At 48.0% G+C, this 22,540-nt stretch overlaps 1 protein-coding gene across 2 annotated transcripts in view; it reads left to right on the forward strand.

The window, feature by feature from the left end:
* Positions 1–299: 299 nt before the first annotated feature.
* Positions 300–22,540, forward strand: part of ZNF800 (zinc finger protein 800) — a 97,813-nt gene continuing 75,572 nt past the window's right edge. For both annotated transcript variants that reach the window (XM_040343689.1, XM_040343690.1), the window contains exon 1: positions 300–499. Coding sequence is in view for 1 of the 2 variants with exons in the window: in XM_040343690.1 (XP_040199624.1) it covers positions 470–499 (30 nt within the window). In the remaining variant the exon portion in view is untranslated. The remainder of the gene's footprint in view (positions 500–22,540) is intronic.

Here is a 22,540-nt window from a genome sequence, read left to right on the forward strand (position 1 = left end):
GATGTAGCATTGGAGTTCAGCAATTGTTTAGTCCAGGCACAGCTGATTAAATATGGAATAGATGCACCCTCTCCCCCCTGTTTAATGCTCTCGCCCATACACCTGCAGGGTACCTTGTCCCCCCTCAGCCCTGACTGAGCTGTGCACGTGTTGAAGCCACAAAGCCGACTGTGTGTGATGTCAGGTGACCCGGCTACAGGCAGGAAGGGCGCACTGGCGCGCTCTTTATAGGGGGGACTTTGTGCACAGAGCGCGGTGCTCCCCCCCCAGCCTGGACATGGAGCGGTCACTGTGAGATTTATCTGTAAGCCGACGCGGTAAAGCCCCCGGCGGCAGTCCCCTGTTCGGGCGCCGCTTGATGACGCGCTGTCTCCTCCTCCCGCGGCTGCCCTGGGCTCAATAGTCGGGCCGGGTGGCTGGCGGGGCGTTGCGCACGGTGAGAGCGCGTCGTTGGGTGTCGGTGTGAGCCATGTTCCGGAGCTGGTGTGCCGAGGCTGAGGTAATTCCCCCCCGCCATAAGAGGAGGAGTGTGCCGTGTGTGCTCTCTGCGCTCTTCCTTCACTGATGCGCCCCAGCGCGCTCGCCGTGCCTGGCCTTTCCTGGGTGCCATGTCTCAGGAGTACCCCCTGTGAGCCCCAGGCTCCTCTCCTGTGTGTGAGCCATAGAGGGGCTCCCCGCCCGCCTCACCTCCACTCACCCCGGTGCTCGGAGAGGTGCCCGCCAATGGTGGCACCATGGTGGATGTGGCACTTGTCAGGGAGCGGGGCCTCCAGGACGGCGCACGGCGCGGTGCTCGGTACTAGGCTGGGGCTGTGCTGTACACCGGGCACCGGCTGGGGCTGTACTGAGCCCGGGAGGATGTGCGGAGCTGTGTGCGCAATGTGCCGAGGGCTGCTGGGAGCGCATGAGCCGGGCTGTGTGTGTGTGTGCATGGCCAGCCAATGCTTCTCACATGTCTTTTGTTTACTCCTCACATACTCTCTATATTATGTGTATGGATATGATGGAGTCCCTGGGAATTCCTCCAGGGTCATCAGGCCACTCAGGACATATGATTGTCCCCCTTCACCTCCTACAGTCAGGGATTCAGATATCCAATGACAACCATATGTGTGGCTTAGATTTCTGTATTCTGCTTCAACACCCCCAGGGAGAACAAACCAAATTTAAGGACCACTTCACACCGGAAAGCATGCATCCCTGTGCACTCTGATTTTTGACAGCTCCTTCTATTAAAGCGGAGCTCCACACTAAAGTTGAACTCCCGCTAATCGGAACCCTCCCCCCTCCGGTGTCACATTTGACTACTTTCAGGGGGAGGCGGGGGTGCAAATACCTGTCTAAAGACAGGTATTTGCACCCACTTCCGGCCACACAGTCTCGGGCAGACTGTGGGCATGACATCACCTCCTGTCGCCCACCCCCCTGTTGTGTTCTGGGAACACTCGGCTCCCAGTACACAGCGGGAGCCAATTGTCAGGCGTAGAGCGACTCGCGCATGCGCCGTAGGGAACCAGGCAGTGAAGCCGGAGAGCTTCACTTCCTGGTTCCCTCACCGAGGATGGCGGGGGGAGCAGCAGAGTGACGAGCGATCGCTCGTCCTCTGCTGCGGACGGAGCTGGACTCCAGGACAGGTACGTGTCCTAATATTAAAAGTCAGCAGCTGCAGTATTTGTAGTTGCTGGCTTTTAATTTTTTTTCAGCGGACATCCGCTTTAAATGGGCTTCACTGCTTTTCCAGATTGCACAGCATCCTGTGCCATTTAGTTTTCACACGTGATGCATTTGGCCTGCTGTAAACAATTGATCGCAAAGGCAGCGCACTTTACGTGTGATACAGGAAATGCACATGGGACGCACCATTCCTGAACTGCGTTCTAGTGTGAACTGGTCCTGAGCCTATTGAAGGTGTGGATTTAGCTGGACTCGCACAATTTCAAACCTGCATTTCATTGCGAGTTCAGGGTTGATCTGAAAGACGTCTGTGGGATCACGCACAGATGTCTATTGAAATGGCCCCTGAAGTGCAGGAACTACTTTTGGAAGCCGGTGCAGTGATGCAATTGGGACGGTGCTGTTGCCCACCATGGGCTGCGATTTGGCTTGTCAAATTGCCCTGATGTGAACGGGGGCTTAGGGCTCGTTTGCACAGTCAGCTAGGGGCCTGCTCACCTGCCTGTGGGAATAAAGGCAGGTACTCGGGGCTTTACATATTCCATATGCCGCGGCTGCAATGCTAATCTGCTGCGCTGCTTACTTGAACTGCATGTCACAATGGCACTGAGTGCAACCCATTTAAAGCAGAACTAAACCCTCTTAAAGCAGAGTGCCACCCAAAAGGGAAGCTCCACTTGTCCCCTGCAGCTGTGACAGTTATTGGTCACAACACGCTTTAAATGTAATTGTTTCTGGAAACTGTTAAATCCATGTGTTTCGTTTCGCGTTAAGGCTCCGTTCACATTTCCGCAATTCAAATTCCCTGTCGGTCTCAATAGCACCCCAAACGCAGTGCGATTATTCGTCCGACACGCGCCAAGATGTGAATGGAGCCTAAAGCAGAGCTTAAAGCGGAGGTTCACCCATACCTTACACATTTTCCCCTTCGCTTTATGCTCGTTTTGTCTAGGCGAATTGGCTATTTGTATTAAAATATGATCCGTACTTACCCGTTTTCGAGATGCATCTTCTTCCGCCACTTCCGGGTATGGGCTGCGGGAATGGGCGTTCCTTCTTGATTGACAGTCTTCCGAGAGGCTTCCGACGGTCGCATCCATCGCGTCACGATTTTCCGAAAGAAGCCAAACGTCGGTGCGCAGTATAGAGCCGCACCGACGTTCGGCTTCTTTCGGCTACGAGTGACGCGATGGATGCGACCATCGGAAGACTGTCAATCAAGAAGGAACGCCCGCTCCCGAAGACCCATACCCGGAAGCGACGGAAGAAGATGCATCTCGAAAACGGGTAAGTACGGATCATATTTTAATACAAATAGCCGATTCCCCTAGACCGAACGAGCAGGAAGCTAAGGGAAAAAAAAAAAGGAATTGGTTGAACTCCCGCTTTAACCACTTGATAGAAAAATAATGTTCTTTAGCAAGAAACATGCATTCCACATTAATAATTATGCTACCAAAGCTAGTGTGTGTTTGAAATTGGCCCCGGTATGGTTCCTGTTTCTTCTTGCTTGAAGCTCCCATTTTTCTGAAGCTCGGAGCCCCTGAACAGCAGTAAACCATAAAGTGCAACTAAACCTGTCGGTTTAATGGTTTCAAAAAAGTTACATTCCTAGAATGCCAGGATCGCTAACTGTCACCTTTTGCTTCTGTCCTCAAACTGACAAACCATCAAATGGCTGGTGTTAAAACTGATCAGCACCATGGCAGTTGCAGATCAAACTGAAGCAGCATACGTACTTATTTTTTTTATATTTTAAATGGCTTTACATGCAAAAGAAGCCATCCTGAAGTTTATTTAGCAGAACTTAATTTTTTGACTTAAGTTCCAATTTAAAGAGTAAACAGTTTGAGTAAACGGTTTAGAAAAAAGTTAACAGAGGTTCACACTTGTGCAGTGTGGGACACCACATGCGATTTGGATAGGCATCAGATCCCTATTTAACTTGCATGCGATTCAAGCCCTTTCATTTTTGTATGAGCTCAACTCGCACTACACAAAGTACAGGCATCCTATTTTCATAACTGATCACATGTGCAGCACCATGGCAGTTGAAGATAAGAGGCCAGAATGGTAGCTTCTTTGGCTGAAAATAATAGGAAGGTTTAGTTCTGCTTTAAGTGCATAGAGCCACGCTTTAACCAGGTGCATTGCTTGTGGCAAGGTGGTTCAGCCTTTTAAAGCGGATGTGCCACTAAAAAACTATATTAAAAGCAAGCAGCTACAAATACTGCAGCTGCTGACTTTTAATATAAGGACACTTGCCTGTCCTGGAGTCCAGCGGTGATCGCAGCAGATGACGAGCCGATCGCTCGTCACCCTGCTGCTCCCCCCTCCATCCACGGTGAGGGAACCAGGAAGTGAAGCGCTCCGGCTTCACTGCCCGGTTCCCTACGGCGCATGCGCGAGTCGCGCTGCGCCCGCCGATTGGCTCCCGCTGTGTGCTGGGAGCCGAGTGTTCCCAGCATACAACGGGGGGGCGACGGGAAGCGGAGAAAAAACCCGTCCTTTGCCCGTATCGTAGGGCCGGAAGTGGGTGCAGATACCTGTCTGTAGACAGGTATCTGCACCCCCCTCCCCCCTGAAAGGTGTCAAATGTGACACCGGAGGGGGGGAGGGTTCCGATCAGCGGGACTCCACTTTAGAGTGGAGATCCGCTTTAAGGATTAATCCAGGAAGTGGGGCAACCCTATCTCCTGCTTGCCACTGGTCAAATTCCATCTGAAAATGTAGCCAAAATAGAGAATTGGTGCTAATTAGGCGATCATATTAATAGCTGTGCTCAGGTTTTGCGCTTCTGCTTGCATAAACTGGCATATGGGTAAAGCCAGGTGGCACAGGATATCTGCTACCCAAAACCACCCCCTCGCAAAGTGTCAAATGTGGCACCGGAGGGGGTGAGGAATCAGATGAGTGGAAGTTCCACTTTTGGGTGGAACTCTGCTTTAACCACTTGCTTACTGGGCACATAAACCCCCTTCGTGCCCAGGCAAAATTTCAGCTTCCGGCACTGCGTCGCTTTAACTGACATTTGCGCGGTCGTGCGACATGCCTCCCAAACAAAATTGACGTCCTTTTTTCCCCACAAATAGAGCTTTATTTTGGTGGTATTTGATCACCTCTGCGGTTATTATTTTTTGCGCTATAAACAAAAGAGCGACAATTTAAAAAAAAAATATATATTTTTTACTTGTTGCTATAATAAATATCCCAATTTTTTTTCTCAGTTAAGGCCGATACGTATTTTTCGACGTATTTTTGTAAAAAAAAAAAAAATCGCAATAAGCGACTGGTTTGCGCAAACGTTATAGCGCCTACAAAACAGATTTATGATGTTTTTTTTTTTTTGGGACTGCGATATTGCGGCGGACATATCGGACACTTTTGACACAAATTTGGGACCATTCACATTTATACAGCGATCAGTGCTATAAAATGCACTAATTACTGTATAAATGTGACTGTCAGGGAAGGGGTTAACACTAGGGGGTGAGGAAGGGGTTAAATGTGTATCCTGGGTGTATTCTAACTGTGTGGGGGGAGGGGGGTGACTGGGGGAGGTGACCGATGCTGCATCTCTATGTACAAGGGACACAGATCGGTCTCCTCTCCTCTGACAGCACGTGGAGCTCTGTGTTTACACACAGAGCTCCACGTCCCTGCTGTGTTCCCGCTGATCGCGTGTACCCGGCGAACATCGCGGTCGCCAGGTACACGCATCGGCTCTTCAGCGATGCGCCGGGACAGTGTTTACCCGCTGCGCGCCCCCCAGTGGCGCGCGCTGGTAATGCATTTTAAAAGACGTCCAAAGACGTCCACTTGGCACTTGAGAGCCGCGCTGTGGACGTCTTTTGTCTATAGCGCGGGTCTCAAGTGGTTAAACTGATACTTTGTTGAGGCACCTTTTTGATTTTTATTTCAGCACTCAGTCTTTTTGGGTATGAGTCTATCAGCATGGCACATCTTAACTTGGAAATATTTACCCACTCTTTGCAAAAACACTCCAAATCTGTCAGATTGCGAGGCCATATCCTGTGCACAGTGCTTTTCATATCGCCCCACAGATTTTCAATTGAGCATTCCAAAACGTTAATCTTCTGGAGAAGCCATTTGTTGATTTTTGGTTGTATGCTTTGGGTTGTTGTTGTCGTGCTTAAAGAAAAGGGTGGATAGAAATCAGATTTTTAATTTCTTTGTTTATTTTTTATTAAAATGTTTTTGGATTAGAATTCTAAAGATGTTTTTTTGTACTGAAGATGCATTCATTTGGTTTATTCAGCATGAAATGGAGCTTAGTTGTGTAGTATGAGACTGTATATTCTGCAATATTTAAATTTTTGGCAAACTCATTCAATGAATGAAAGATGAAATGCCATGCACTGCATTGATGCATTCACACAATGGCACAGTAACCATGAGATAAAGCAGAGTTCAGGAATATTCCTTTATCCTTTTTTGCAAATCTATGTGTACTACAAACTGAATGAATCTATTCTGATATCGTGGTTTTACTAACCTGGCTGCTTATTATTCTAAATGGGGAAACCTTAATTTTGTTTGCAAAGATTCTAACTACCAGCAATAAGTCCTTGCCTTTTTAAAGAGCACCTGTCATTTCAGATTTATCATGACAGAGCCTGCTAGCAGGCATCTATTCACCTGCTGCTATGTCCCTCACCTTGTGTCACTGCCACGTCACCAGCTGTCCCATTAAAGTGAATAGGACTGCCTGTGAGTCAGCAGCGGGTCAGAGGAGGAGCCGCTGCTGGATAAAGATTACAATTGTGTGAAATGTGTCACGGCCCAAAAAAAATTAATGGTGTCATGTATGTCTTTGGATAGGGAATCTGCTGCGGTCATAGAATTCCCACCAAGAGTATGGGGTAAGCAATATTGCAGTATAAAGGATAACTGCGTTGACCCTAAAATACATGTCTTGCCACATATCTCAAACAGTGAATATACACTGCTCAAAAAAATTAAAAGAATACTTTTGAATCGGAACTCCTGGGATATTGGTCTGGTCAGTTAAGTAGCAGAGGGGGAGGGGTGTATACAGAGGGGGTTGTTAATCAGTTTCAGCTGCTTTGCTGTTAATTGAAATTAACAGGTGCACTAGATAGGCAACAATGAGACGACCTCCAAAACAGGAATGTTTTTTCAGGTGGAGGTGTCTGACATTTTTTTTCCCCTACTCATCTTTTCTGACTGTTTTTTACTAGTTTTGCATTTGGCTAGGGTCAGTGTCACTACTGGTAGCACGAGGTGATACTTGGACCCTATAAAGGTTGCACAGGCAGTCCAACTCCTCCAGGATGGCACATCAATACTTGTCATTGCCAGAAGGTTTGCCGTGTCTCCCAGCACAGTCTCAAGAGCATGGAGGAGATTCCAGGAGACAGGCAGTTACTCTAGGAGAGCTGGACAGAGCCGTAGAAGGTCCTTAACCCAGGGCTCGACGAATCCCGGTCGCCATGACGACTAGGAATGGCGTCCTGGCGACTTGGCTTGGCAGGTGGGCAAAAAATAAAATACATTTTTTGTTCCATAGGACCGGCGCTCCGCGGACTAGGCCGAAGCCACGGCCTTTTCCCAGGATCGCTGCGGGCAGGATGTTTAAGGTGAGGCCGCGGCTTTGGCCTAGTCCGCGGGAGCGCCTTTTCCCCAGGATCGCGGCGGCCTAGGCCCCCACCTCCCCTGCTGCTCGATCGCGGGGGACCAGTGATGTCCGGTAATTGAGGCCGTGGCTTTGTGAAGTCCCCAGCTCTTCCTTGTGTGAGCTGGCGCCATCTGGTGGTGGCCGTTGGTATTACAAGTTAAGCATTACAAGTTAAGCAGCAATTCTAATGTAATTTTTCACTATTTTCACTGCCATCTTCTTCCCTCTAATTAGAACCCCCAAACATTATATATATTTTTTATCCTAACACCCTAGAGAATAAAATGGCGATCGTTGCAATACTTTCTGTCACGCCGTATTTGCGCAGCGGTTTTACTAGCGCACTTTTTTGGGAAAAAATTACTTTTTTTAATAAAAAAAATAAGACCACAGTAAAGTTATCCCCATTTTTTTTTTTAAATATTATGAAAGATAATGTTGCGCCGAGTAAATTCATACCCAACATGTCATGCTTCAAAATTGCGTCCGCTCGTGGAATGACGACAAACTTTTACCCTTTTTACCGTTTAAAAAAAATCTACAGGTTGCATGTTTTGAGTTACAGAGGAGGTCTAGGGCTAGAATTATTGCTCTCGCTCTACCAATTGCGGCGATGCCTCACATGTGTGGTTTGAACACCGTTTACATATGCGGGCGCTGCTCACGTATGTGTTCGCTTCTGCGTGCAAGCTCGGCAGGACGGGGTGCGTTTTCTGGCTCCTAACTTTTTTAGCTGGCTCCTAGATTCCAAGCAAATTTGTCAAACCCTGGGTCAACCCATCGACAGGACCGGTATCTGCTTATTTGTGCATGGAGGAACAGGATTGGCACTACCAGAGCCCTACAAAATGACCTCCAGTAGGCGACTGGTGTGAATGACTCTGACCAAACAATCGAACAGACTTCATGGGGGTGGCTTGAGGGCCCAACGACCTCTAGTGTGCTCTGTGTTCACTGCCAGACACTGTGGAGCTCGATTGGCATTTTCTATTGAACACCAGAATTGGCAGGTCCTCCACTGGTGCCCCATGCATTTCACAGATGGGAGCAGGTTCACCCTGAGCACATGTGACAGACGTGAAATGGTCTTGAGAAGCCGCGGAGAAATTTATGCTGCCTGTAACATCTTTCAGCATGACCGATTTGGTGGTGGGTCAGTGATGGTCTGGGGAGGCATATCTATGGAGGGACGCACAGACCTCTACAGGCTACACAATGGCACCCTGACTGCTATTAGGTATCGGGATGAAATCCTTGGACCCATTGTCGGACCCTACGAGAGCATACAGCCAGTTCCTGGAGGATGAAGAAATTGATACCATTGAATGCCCCCCACGCTCACCTGACCTAAATCCAAAAGAACACCTCTGGGACAATATGGGGGTTATTTACAAAAGGAAAATCCACTTTGCACTGCACTTGGAAGTGCAGTCACTGTAGATCCAAGGGGGACATGCAAGGAAAAAAAAAAAAACTTAATTTTTTGCTTGCACATGATTGAGGATAAAATCGTCAGAGCTTCCCCTCATTTCAGATCTACCCCTCCGATTTACAGCGACTACACTTCCAAGTGCACTTGTAGTGCAAAGTGGATTTGCCTTTCGTAAATAACCCCCTATGTTTCGGTCCATCCGGTGCCGCCAGGTTGCACCTCAGTCTGTTCAGGCGCTCAGTGATGCTCTGGTCCAGATCTGGGAGGAAATGCCCCAGGACACCATCCGTCTCAGGAGCATGCCGTGATGTTGTCAGGCATGCATACAAGCACTTGGAGGCCATACAAACTGAGGACCTTTTTTAGTTGTTGCAATGAAATTTCAGCAAAATGGACTAGCTTGCGGCATAATTTTTTCACTTTGATTTTCAGGGTGGCTTTGAATTTGGCCCTCTGTAGGTGGATAATTTTAATTTCCATCAGATAATGTGCCATCTTTTCATTCCTAACACATTACCCAGTCCATATCAGTATAGATATCCAGCATGAGATTTTTGCCCATTGAGATCTGATGTTTTCAAAGTGTTCCTTTAATTTTTTTGAGCAGTGTATATTCTTCAATGATCCATCAATAATTTAATATTAACCATGTATAACAGGTGCATGGTATACTGATATAGGGAAAATTGCATACGTGAAACAAATAGTAGTGTGTATTTTAGCAAAGAGAAGTCCCAGTATTTCTCTTCAGAATACAGTAAAACCTTGGTTTGAGAGCGTTTTGCAAGACAAGCAAAATGTTTTAATACATTTTGCCTTGATATACAAGCAATGTCTTGATATGGGTAGCGTCATCACACAACTATCAAAGAGAAGAGAGGAGGCTCTAAGGCCTAAAAATAGCGGCGCTATACCGTCGGAATTGCCGCTAGCGGTGCGGTATTAACCCCCGCTAGCGGCCGGTAAAGGGTTAATACGTTTATGGTCATTGAAGTGACCATAAGCTTATGGGAGAGGGAGAAAGGAGGTCCATACGCCGTACTGACTTGGCCACTTGCGGGCACTTCTGTATGTCCGTACGGACCTGGCAGCAAAAGGACATTACTACTATTTGTTTCACTTACCGTATTTATCGCGGTATAACGCGCTCTCGCGTATACCGCACACCCCTAATGTTGCCCCCGAAATTCCTGTAAAAATAAGTTATATGATTTTATTACTTACAGTTTTGGTGTCTTCCCAGCGTCCATCGTCCGGTCCCGCGTCCGTCTGCGGCCTCGATGGTGTCCTCCCGGCTTCTCCAGTGCGCGCCTCACGTCGAGTCACCGCACTCAGTTCGAACGCCTCCGCCGACATATACCGAGTGCAGTACACTCGGGTACATTCGGCAAGGCTCGGCGTCGCTCGCGCTCATGCTCTGTGACGTTTATGCGTGAGCACGAGCGAAGCCGAGCCTGGCCAAATGTACCCGAGTGTACTGCACTCGGTATATGTCGGCGCAGGATTTCAAACTAAGCGCGGGAAGCGGCTATCGGCGTATATCGCGCACCCACGATTTCCCCCGTATTTTAAGGGAAAAATAGTGCGCGATATACGCCGATAAATACGGTATGTAACTTTCCCTAAATTCTGAAGATAAATACTGTGACCTTTCTTTGCTAAAATAAACACTATTTAACTTATGCAATTTTCCCTATATCGGTACATGCACCTGTTATAATATATAGTTAATATTAATTATTGATGGCTCATTAAAGAATATATATTCACAGTTTAAGATGTGTGTGTGTGTGTGTGTGTGTGTGTTTTTTTTTTTTTGGGGGGGGGGGGGGGGGGTCAGTGCAGTTATCCTTTAATCCAGTGGTCCCCAACCTTTTTGGCCCCAGGGACCGGCTGCATGGAAGAAAATGTTGCCATGGGGAGGTTGCTCACACTCACCCTGTCACTGGTAGTGTTGTCATACTCTGGGCTCCCCCATTAACAGTACTGTCGTCTGCCCCATTTTATATCATAACCCCACATTACAGTCAGTCCCCCCTACACATTACAGTCCTCAGCCCCCCCCCCCCCCCACACATTAGTCCTCAGCCTCCCCCCTCCCCCACACATTACAGTCCTCAGCCTTCCCCCCCCCCCCACACATTAGTCCTCAGCCTCCCCCCCTCCACATATTACAGTCCTCAGTTCCGTCCCCCACACATTACAGTCCTCAGTTCCGCCCCCTACACTCAGACAGATCGGAGGGCGGCACAGCATGAGAAAATTTGCAGGGAGGGAGGCGGGACAGTTCTGGATGAAGGGCCGAGGTAGCAAACAGGTGATTGGCTGCTAGGATGAAGGACAGTCCTAGCAGCCAATCGCCTGTTTGATAACCTCGGGCAGCTCCGCCCTCCACCCGGAATTGTTCCGCCTCCCGCTGTCGGCTCTGAGGATTACAGAGCGACGCAGGAGGAAGAAAAGTCTCCTCGTGGTCCGAATGGCAGAGTGCTGCGGTCCGCATGTGGGGCTCTCTCATGCCGCCTGCTCGCGGCCCGGCTGCAGAAGTGCCGCGGCCCGGTAGTGGGCTGCGGACCGGCGGTTGACGACCCCTGCTTTAATCTGTAAAGATTACAGTTGCTCTTTGAAAATTATGATTTAAATCGAGTTGATTTAAATTAAGCCTTTTTGCTAGTGATTTTTAAATGAAATCCAATGCATTGTACAGTTTATAGGTCACGTTAAAGATGGGGGGGGGGAAGTTCTGAAATCATTTATCTTTCCCCAGTCGTCTTCCAAGTTCAGCCCTTGAGAGATGGAGGTCCTCCTTACAATCAAGAAACACATTGCCACTAATTTTCCTCCGTTTAGAGGCGGTCCCTCAGGTCCCTGGTCAGTCTTCGTGTTTCCTCCATCCGGAGGAGACATGTTGCCAGAGGACCTGGGAGGGCTCCATCTCTCAGAGGCTGGGCAGGGGTCCGGTCGGGATAGCCGTTTGTTGTGCATAGGCTGCAGGCGGCAGCAGCGCACAAGAGGATCGGTGGAGCTGCAGGGGGTCAGTGGACTCACCGGCGCTGTCGGATGCGGTGGAGGAGGTCTGTTTTTCATGGCTACGGGCAACCCACTGGTGGCAGGTGGCGTCCCGGGTTTGGATTATTCCCCTGTGTCCAGGCGTTGAGAGGCGGCGATGCAGCATCCCCTTGGTGGCTTCGGCGAGGGGGCGTGTACCCTTAGCTGAACGCCGCTTGACCGGGAAGATGTGCTGCATCACTTCCGGGGCGGGGTGACGTCATCGGCGTGCACCGGGGAAGCTGGTCCAATCCCCTTAAAGGCGCGGGAATTTCGAACGGCCGGCTGTTGCGATTACACACGTGGATGCGGCTGCAGGTGACAGCACAGGACGCCACAGTGTAACAGGATGCTGGAGGAGGATGTTATCCCGTCGGGCCAGGCTCCTGGAGGCAAGAGCACCAGCAGGATACAGGTAGGCACCAGTGGGTGACCTTTGTATTCATTTTAAGGGGGACAGCAGCTAGATGGTGGTCATTAGCTTAGCTGGGGCTTGCAGGGGTACTAGTGTCACTGGGTGTGCACTGTATGGTGGAGTGTGTTGTAGTCCCACCGCCATGGGGCCCCTGTGTTTTTTTTTTTTGGCAGGTGAAACCACCTAAAGAGCCAAAGCCCATTCCCAGAAAGCAGTGTGCAAAGTGTAATACCAAGATGCCTTTGGAATACACAGAGCTGCTATGCCAAATTTGCATTGACAAACTGGTGCAAAAACAGTCTGACGCAGTTTATGCAAAGATTTTTGGATCCGTGAGGGATGATATGGCTAACACCTTTAAGGATCTCAAACAGTTCAGTACAGAGGTTAAACTTCCAGCAGTTCCTTCTGGAAGTCCCTCTCCCATGGCCTCACCCAGATCGGAAGTCGCATGAGTCAGTGAGGGAGTGAGCAGGCATCGGTGCAGCTAGGGTTATGGCCAGCGATGACTCGGAACAGGAAGAGGGGAGAGAAGAAAAAAGAAAGGGACCCACTTACAAATTATCGATAGAGGATGTGGATGATTTGCTTGGGGCATTTATGAAACTTTGGAGATTGAACATGAAAAAGAACAACCTTCCAAACATGACCTAATTTACCAGGGTCTGAGGAAGAAGAATTCTAAGGTGTTCCCAGTTCATCAGGTGATGTCCGATACCGTGAAAAACAAATGGGACAGATCCAGAGAAGAAGCCATTTTTTTTGCGGCTAGTCACAAAAAGCGGTTTCCTTTTTAGTGACAATCCAAAGGAAGTGTGGAACAAAAATCCGAAATTGGATGCACCACTTTCCAAAATCTCCAAAAATTCTTCATTAGCGTTTGAAGACATGGGGCACTTAAGACGCCATGGATAAGAAGGGTGATATCCTAAAAAGAGCCTGGGAGACAAGTCTCACCAGCCTAAAGCCAGCACTAGCTACCACCTGTGTAGCAAGAAATCTGGAATTCTGGTTAACCCAGTTACAAGATCATATCAAAAATGGGACACCTAGAGAGGAGATTCTGAAGACTCTTCCAGTGCTCTCCAAAGCAGTAGGTTACATTGCGGATGCTTCCGCAGAGTCCGTTAAACTGGCAGCAAGGTCAGGTGGACTAGCTGTCGCAGCAAGACGTGTGATTTGGATGAAAACCTGGACAGGTGATGCTGCATTCAAAACAAGATTGTGCAATCTATCATTCACAGGATATTTGCTTTTTGGTTCTGGCCTAGACGAGGCCTTAGAGAGAACAGCAGATAAGACCTTTCCTGCTAAAAAACAAACATTTCCACAAAAAAGATTTTTTCGTGGACAAAGATCATCCCCAAGAGGGAAAGAAAGGGTACCCTAATAAAAACTGGACGGGGAAAAAAAGAAAACCAAAGAGTAATCCACTCTTTGGTGCTACTAACCAGGCCACCAAAAAGTGACAACCAAGTGCCAGTAGGGGGAAGATTGGCTACCTTCCTACCTCAGTGGCAGAAGACAACAGCCAATCAGTTTATTCTAGAAATAATTGCAAAGGGCTACTCTCTGGAATTCAATTGCCATCCTCCAGAGAGATTCCTATTAACGAAACTCCCCAGAGATTCAGAAAAAGCAAAAGCTCTTCCTCTGTTGCTAGGGGAGATGGTGGATCAAAATGTCCTTATCCCAGTTCCCGAGAAGGAAAAAAAAAGGGTTTTTACTCATGTATTCGTCATCAAGAAACCCTCCGGGAAGTTTCGATTGATACTGAATCTCAAGCCCTTGAATCAAACGATTCAATACAAAAAATTCTGCATGGAGTCCATTTTTTCAGTCAAGAACATTCTGCAACCAGAAACATTCATGGCGACCATGGATCTCAGGGACGCATATCTTCACATTCCCATCAGAGAAGAATCCCAGAGATACCTAAGGTTAGCGGAAGGAAAGGAATACCACTTCCAGAGCGGAGCTCTTCCGTTCGGGTTGTTCTCATCACCGAGGATATTTACCAAGGTGTTGGCAGAGGTTCTGGCCCCTCTAAGGTTGAAGATGACCGTATTACCATGTCTAGATGATCTACTGTTCGCAGCACCATCAGAAGTGCAGCTGGTAAGGGACCTCAACGAAGCGCAACTGTGGTTGAAATCACTGGGGTGGATCCTAAACTTAAAAAGATTAAAACTTTTGTCCCAACAATAACATTCAGTTCCTGGGGTATCTACTCGGCTCCAGGCAGCAGAAAACATCGCTTCCAGAGGATAAGATCCAAAATCTCATCAAGAGGGTGAGTTCTATACAGAACAACCTACCGATAACCATCAGAGAGCTGATGTTGGTTCTGGGTCTGATGACATCAATACCAGCAGTCCAGTGGGCAAAGTTTCATCTAAGGCCGCTTCAAGTTTTTCTCTTAAAAATCCAAAGAGGAGATCTGGACAAGTCGGTATTGCTCCCAACATCGGTAAAGAAGTCACTATGGTGGTGGAGGGTCCACACAAACCTAAATCGGGGTCTGGCTTGGTCATTTACGATCTCTCAGAAATTGACCAGATGCAAGCAGTTGGGGGAACTCGCCTAGCAGGGCAACCTGCTCAGGGGAGAGTGTCCCCGGAGGAAGCCAAAGCATCCTCAAACTGGAGAGAACTCATGGTGATGGCCAAAGCCATAGAATTTTTTCAGGACCAACTGAGAAGTCGTCACATCCTGGTACTCTCAGACAACGTCACAGCAGTGGCTTATGTAAACAAACAAGGGGGCACAAGAAGCCCATCTCTAAGCCACATCTCCAATCAGATATGCCGGTGGGCAGAAGAGAATCTGCTGTCACTAGGAGCAGTCCATCTAAAAGGAGAAGACAACCAAGTGGCATACTTTCTCAGCCACCAGGAGATCTCCCAAGAGGAATGGGTACTACACCCGGTGGTGTTCAAGGAAATTAAAGCATAGATCTGTTTGCCTCTCGGAAGAATGATCAGGTGAAGTGTTTCTTCTCGCTAAACCAACAAGGCCAACCATTTGGGATAGACGCTCTCCAGAACCCTTGGAACTTCAAAATGTGCTATGCCTTCCCTCCGGTTCATCTGATTCCACGGGTGGTAAAGAAGTTTCTACAGAAACAGACGAAACTCATACTAATCACACCATACTAGCCCAAGAGCCTGGTTCTCTCAACTCCTCAGTCTCTCGGCAGAAGAGCCGTGGCGTCTACCTCACAGGACAGACCTGATGTGTCAGGGTCCACTAACGGGCCTAAAACAGGAACATTTCAAATGGGCGGCCTTGTTACTGAGGAGGACCTCTTGAGATCAAAAGGACTCTCAGAGAAGGTAGTGGCAACGTTTCTGAGCGCCAGGAAGTCAAATACCGGAGCCATTTACAAAAAAATCTGAAAAAAATGTAACAGTTGGTGCACTGAAAACCAAAGACAGAAAATGGATACACCGACCATCCTTGAGTTTTCATTCTACAAGGGCTTCAGCAGCCTTCTGGGCAGAAAAGGCAGGAGCCACTCCAGAACAAATATGCAGGGCTGCAACCTGGTCAAGATTCTCGACCTTTGTTCAGCATTACAGACTGGATCTGATTTCCAGCCAGGACCAGGCTTTTGGTAGGAGAGTCCTCCAAGCCGTTGTCCCACCCTAGATCTGGTGAGTTCTTGGTTATCCTCTCAAGGGCTGACTTGGAAGACTGGGGAAAAAGCAGAGTTAGATTCTTACTGGTAACTCTGTTTCCAGTAGTCTTCCAAGGCAGCATGATCCCACCCTAAAATGTCTAACTTTGTGGGGTTCTGTTTGTGTATTCTATATCGTTTCAGATTCTGGCCTTCGGTTCTCGGGGATGACTGACCAGGGACCTGAGAGACCGCCTCTTAAAGTGGAAGTAAACCCACCTATCATTTTCAGCCAAGGAAGCTGCCATCTTGGCCTATGTTTTATCTTCAACTGCCATGGTGCTGCACAGGTGATCAGTTATGACACCAGCCATTGGATGGTTTGACAGTTTGGTTGAGAGCACAACCAATGGGACAGTTAGCAATCCTGGCATGCCGGAAATGTAACTGCTTTTTGAAACTGTTAAATCGATGGGTTTACTTCCGCTTTAAAGGGAGGAAAATTGGTGGCAATGTGTTTCCTGATTGTGAGGAGGTGGTCCATCTCTCAAGGGCTGCCTTGGAAGACTACTGGAAACAGAGTTGCTGGTAAGAATCTAACTCTGCGTGTGTGTGTGTGGGTTTTTTTTTTTTAACACAGAAACCTGACCTTTTTAACAGGGGGTGTGTAGAGACTTTTCATATCCACTGTATATAGCCATTTATTACACACGTATACAGCCCTGGGTAGGACAATGCGCTCAAAATTTACATTGTATAGCAAAAGCACCTGTGTGCATGAGCCCTTATGCTTCCCAGACTCGGTGATCTTGTGTTTTTAAATCTGTTTTTACATGCGTTCAGAGTATCTAATCTGCTCCTTGACACGGAATTTACTACAACTGGAGCGAACCGAATCGAACAGCTGTACGTGGTGACTATTCAGCTTAGATTAAAGCGGAGTTCCACCCATTTTTTTGGTTTAAGTCTGCAGCCTCAAAAAGTATACCTGCTGACTTTTAATAAACAGATACTCACCTGTCCAATGATGTGGCCACCTGGAGCCTCACTCCACTTTGCTGGCGCCATCATAGCAGCTATGGCCACCCGGCCGTGACAGCTTTTGGCTTCACGGCTGGGTGCGCACTGAGCATGTGAGAGTCACTCTGCCAGTGGCCAGGCAATCTTCTATTACCTGTGACGTGTCCCAGAAGATTGGAGGGGAGGGGTCATGTAGGGGGAGAGGAGGAAGTCGCCTAGACGACCAAGAGCAGGAAGGAGAAAGTGGGGGCAGGAAATCCCACTATAAACTACCCACTCCACCCCCCCAAAAAAATTTGCATGCCAAATGTGGCACGTCGGGAAGGGGGGGGGTATGGGGCGAGGAGTGCTTAAAGGAGTTCTCTGACCTAAAACTTTTAACCCCCGCTGTGCCCGGGCTGTAAAACTATACAAAATAAACTTTCACTTACCTGCCTACGATCCCCCCGTTGTTCCGATATCTCCGTCCCGTTCTCCGGTCCCGGTCTCTTCCGCTTCCTGCGTGTCGGTGACTCATAGTGCGCTCAGCCTATCAGCGGCCGCGACGGGACCGGAGAACGGGACGGAGATATCGGAACAACGGGGGATCGAAGGCAGGTAAGTGAAAGTTTATTTTGTATAGTTTTACAGCCCGGGCACAGCGGGGGTTAAAAGTTTTAGGTCAGAGAACTCCTTTAAGACCCCTTTCAGACGTACGGACGAACGGTCCGTTTATAACAAGTCCGTTTACGGACTTGTAATGAATCCCTATGGGATTGCAGACGTTGGCGGATGATGCATCCGCTAACGTCCGCAACCATCCACGTCCGCAAAGATCAGCTTTTGCGGACGGAAGAAAACCCTATTTTTCTTCCGTCCGGCGGAACGGATCGGACGAATACGGACACACGGTCCGTATTCATCCAATTCCCCATAGGGGAGAGCGGAGGAGACACAGGGCGGTCTCTGCACAGCGGGGATTACGGAGGAATCCCCGCTGAGCCAAATGGGCTAAAGGAGCGGATCAATTACGGACCCGCTCCGTGTGAAAGAGCCCTAAAGCAGAAGTTCCACTTTTTGGGTGGAACTCCACTTTAAGGGTTCATTTTACAAAGAAGGGCCTGCTACCATCCACCTGTAATAGAAATGTACAATTTGGGTACAAAAAAAGATTCCTCTATGGGACTTTGACAGGCAGAAACTCCTTAGTAATTGCACAGTATTGAAAACATTCATATTTTATTTGTAAAGTTAAAAACATGAAATGGAGCGTGATAAAATCAAAATTGAATGCATATACAGCTGTGGTGCAATATCAAAACATTATACAAACTACTGGATTCTTGGGCATTCTCTGTCTCATCTACATACCAACAGAATCCAGTGGTTGGTTGTATGTTTTGATATTGCACCGCAGCTGTATATGCATCCAATTTACAAATAAAATATGAATATGTTTTCAATACTGTGTAATTACTAAGGAGTTTCTGCCTCTCAAAGTCCCATAGAGGAATCCTTCCCCTTTTCCTTGTACTTTATCAAATTAGGGATGTGGGCAGCAACTCCCACTCTACAGATCTTTGGCACAACCGTAATATAATTTGGGTATAGTAGTCTTTTGGCTTGGCTGCTATTTCAGATTGCAGTGCATCAATTGTGGGGTCATTGCTTGGGTATTGAAGGCACCTGAGGCACCAAGAGTAGCATTGACACCAGTCCAAGAGCACGCACTGTATCCACAACCTGATGCCAGGATAGAACCTCCTTTTGGCAACTTGTAGGAACTTCAGATATGCAAACATTTTCTACAGCCATATACAGGTTATTGCTTAAATTTTTTATATATTTTTTTGCAAATCCCATGTACACTACAACTATGATTAAATCCGTTCTGATATCAGTGTTTTAATAACCTGACAGCTTATTATTCTAAATGGGGGAAACCTTAATTTTGTTTGAAAAATTCTAACTACCAGCAAGAATATGTCCTTGCATTCAAAGAGCACCTGTTAGCAGACATCCACTCACCTGCTGCTACGTCCCTTACCTTGTTCTCACTGCTGCATTGCCAGCTGTCCCATTACTAGGGGTGCAACGGATCAAAAAACTCACGGTTCGGATCGTTCCTCGGATCAGGAGTCACGGATCGGATCATTTTTCGGATCGGCAAAAAAAAACACTCCCCCACTGTAATATCCACATGTGCCCCCCCCCCCCCCACCAACTATAGTACCCCCTCAGTGCAGACACCCCCCCTCCTCTCAGTACAGTGACCCCCTCAGTGACCCCCCCCCTCCTCACAGTGACCCCCCCTCCGTACAGTGACCCCCCTCAGCTAGTACCGACAGGCACTCCCCGAGCGGTGTGTCCGAGTGCGGGCTCCTCCTCTGTGGGTGTAAACAGAGGAGGGCCGCCGCTGGGTGTACCAAGATGGCCGCGGCTCCGGAGCTAGGCCGAAGCCGCGGCCTTTCCTAGCGTTATGGTCGTGGCTCCGGAGGTAGGCCGAAGCCGCGGCCATAACATTAGGAAAGGCTGCGGCTTCGGCCTAGCTCCGGAGCCGCCGCCGTAACATTAGGAAAGGCCGCGGCTTCGGCCTAGCTCCGGAGCCGTGGCAATCCGCGGATCACAGTGTGATCCGAAGGGGGTGACCCGTTCGGATCACGGATCAACTGTGATCCGTTGCACCCCTACCCATTACAGTGAATGCAACTGTTGGTGAGTCAACAGCTGGTCAGAAGAGGAGCCGCTGTGGGACAGATGACAGTTGCTCTTTAAAATTTATTTAAATCGAGTTGCTTTAAATCAAATCGAAGCTGAAAGCGCTTACCGTATTTATCGGCGTATACCGTGCACTATTTTGCCCTGAAAATCAGGGCAAAATCGTGGGTGCGCGGTATACGCCGATACCCGCTTTCCCGCCACGAGTTTGAATACTGCCCCGGCATATACCGAGCGCAGTACACTCGTGTATCTTCGGGCAGTCTCGGCACTTCTCGCGCTGATGTCCTGAGCGTACAGGATGTCAGCGCGAGAGTTGGAAGCCACAGAAGGACCCGTACCCGACGAAGAGGACACCCGAAGCCACAGACGGACCCGACGATGGACGCCGCGCAAGACACCAAAACTGTAAGTACAAAAAAAACATTTTTTCCACAGGATTCGGGGCAACATTAGGGGTGCGCGGTATACGCGGGAGCGCGTTATACCGCGATAAATACGGTATTTTAAACGGCAATCTTTTAGGCCATATTTGTCCCATTATAAAGAATCACTAATTTGTAATTTGGCAGGACAAATTGGTATAAATTATTATGAATGTATGCATGGAGCCTTATAGAACTTTGCAGTTAGAGTGTTTTTAACCACTTGATGACCAGCGGTACATTGCTGTATTTTAAGTGGTTATAATGGTATAATAATTGCAGCTGCGGGCATCTTGCTGGTATATTTATTTTTATTTTTTTATCCCAACGGTTGTCTTTCTTTGTATGAGCAACTCTAGTGGCTATTTAGCACAGTGCAAGGCTACTATTTTAGTAGGCAGACATTTTTTATATGGACAACCTCTCTTAAATCTGGAGGGCTAGCTGGGGTGATCAAATTGTTAGTAGTCTGTGCCACATACAGTCTGAACTGTCATCTTCCAGGTGGTGCTGCAGCAACTTTCTGCTTTTACAGGCATATGAGCTTGTATTTCTCTGCACAAAAGCCTGAAGAAGCTTGTACTTTTTTTATTTTATTTTTTTAGCTTTTTTAATTGAGCTTAAAAGTGCCCATACCCCCCCCCCCCCCCAAATTATACTTGCCTAGGTGGATGCAGCATCTGGCGCCTCTACACTGAGAACCGAGCGATCGAACATCGCTGATGGCTTTCTCACAGCTCCCCGAGAAAAGAGCTTGCTGACTGTCAATCGGCATCTCTCCTCCACGCTCACTGGAGTGCTGAGCTGTGGAGGGGCTGGTTGGGGAGCGGGCCTCTCAGCGGATCACTGAGTGCCTAAAACTGGCATCAGTCTAGGCACCTGGTGGATCTTGACTTCTATTGTCACAATGACATGGTACCTGGACTGATCCATGTGACGTCAGCAGAGAGTGGACTTCAAGGATTCATAGGAGCCCAGCCAAATGAGCATAGGCTGGACTTCTCTTTTATTTATTTTTATAAAAAACAAATAAAAATTCTTGCAAGTTTTTTTGGGCACTTGGGTGTCTTTTCTGCTTGAAAACTCCTCCTAAATTTATATTTCTCTTATCGTCCATGGACGGACACAGCTCCTTAAATCTTGACAAGTGGGTTATGTTCCCTGTTTACAGGAGAGGACTAGGCAGAAACATGTTAAATAGTTAAATACATGTTACATTAACAGAGTTGAACAGCCCCGCCCAGGGGGCGGTCCCTCCAGACATAACCCTCCTCACTGCAGCTTGCAGCCTCAGTTTCGTTCTGCCTAGCAAAGGAGAAGGACGTATGGCTCCCTTTGGGCCCAGCGCCCTGAGGAGAAATTTTATTTTATTTTACTTTACTTTTTCTTGAAGAATCTTCTTTCAACTGTTGGCTGAGAGACAGGCTGGATAATATAGATCCTTGTAGTCTACTCAGTCCGACCAGCAAGCGTGGGCACACCTTTGCAAAGAGGCTTGGTCTGCCACGCCATACCTCATGACTCCTGAGGTGGCCGGTGAGCTTTGCTCCGAGGTCCACATATGACTGGGCTGTGGTGTTGTCTCACTCACAGTGGACCGGGCCGACAGCTACCTCCATTTCGGTTGTAGTTCTGTCAGGAATGCGTCGGCGAGTCCTCGCTTGGACGGGTAAGTACAGTCCCTCCTGCTTCGGTGGGTTGGTACGGCTGGGCATTCCTGGGGTTCGGGGGTCCCTTCCCCTTACTTCCCTGCTCCTTTCCTTTGCTGCATTGCTAACATTGCCGCTGTCAGGGGGGAGGGGGCCTTCCTGAGGGGACTGTGTTATCTGGCCTGTGTTTTTTCTTTTTTGTATTGGGCTTTCCTGTGAGGTAAAAAGCCCTGTGATGAGCACAGATGTTTATGATTATACTTCAGCAGACGCTGACTGATTGTTGACACTAGGGTTGTCCAGATACCGATACTAGTATCGGTATCGGGACCGATACCGAGTATTTGCGGGAGTACTCGTACTCGCGCAAATGCTCCCGATACCTAAATGGAATACTTTTTTTGTATTTATCAACATGTTCTATGAAAATTCTTTGAGTTTTTTACTACTGCGTGACAAGCAAATAAAACATTTTTATTCATTTTTACTCATTTTTATTCTTTTATAATGTCTTGAGTTAGAGTTCTTCATAATTCTAAAGAAAATATCCTTAGTCTGTATTGTGGTTTGAAAACTGTCACATGACATTTAAAAAAAGTATCGGTATTCGGTATCGGCGACTACATGAAAAAAAAGTATCGGTACTTGTACTCGGTCCTAAAAAAGTGGTATCGGGACAACCCTAGTTGACACCTGTAACGGTTTTGCTTTTTATGCTGTATCTGTGTCTTATCCTTAAATAAAACAGCCCAAGGAGGCTTTTCCTGTTTAAACACAGGTCCCTGCAAAAGTTACCTCACAGTTCTTTTCCTCACAGGCAGCGCTGGGCAGTCTCCTCCTGAGGGAGTCCCCTGGTTACCCCTGGTCAGCGCAGCAAATGGGTGAGAGGCCCTGAATAGGGCTCT

This window comes from Rana temporaria, chromosome 3 (assembly GCF_905171775.1).
Source record: "Rana temporaria chromosome 3, aRanTem1.1, whole genome shotgun sequence".
Taxonomy (NCBI): Eukaryota; Metazoa; Chordata; class Amphibia; order Anura; family Ranidae; genus Rana; species Rana temporaria.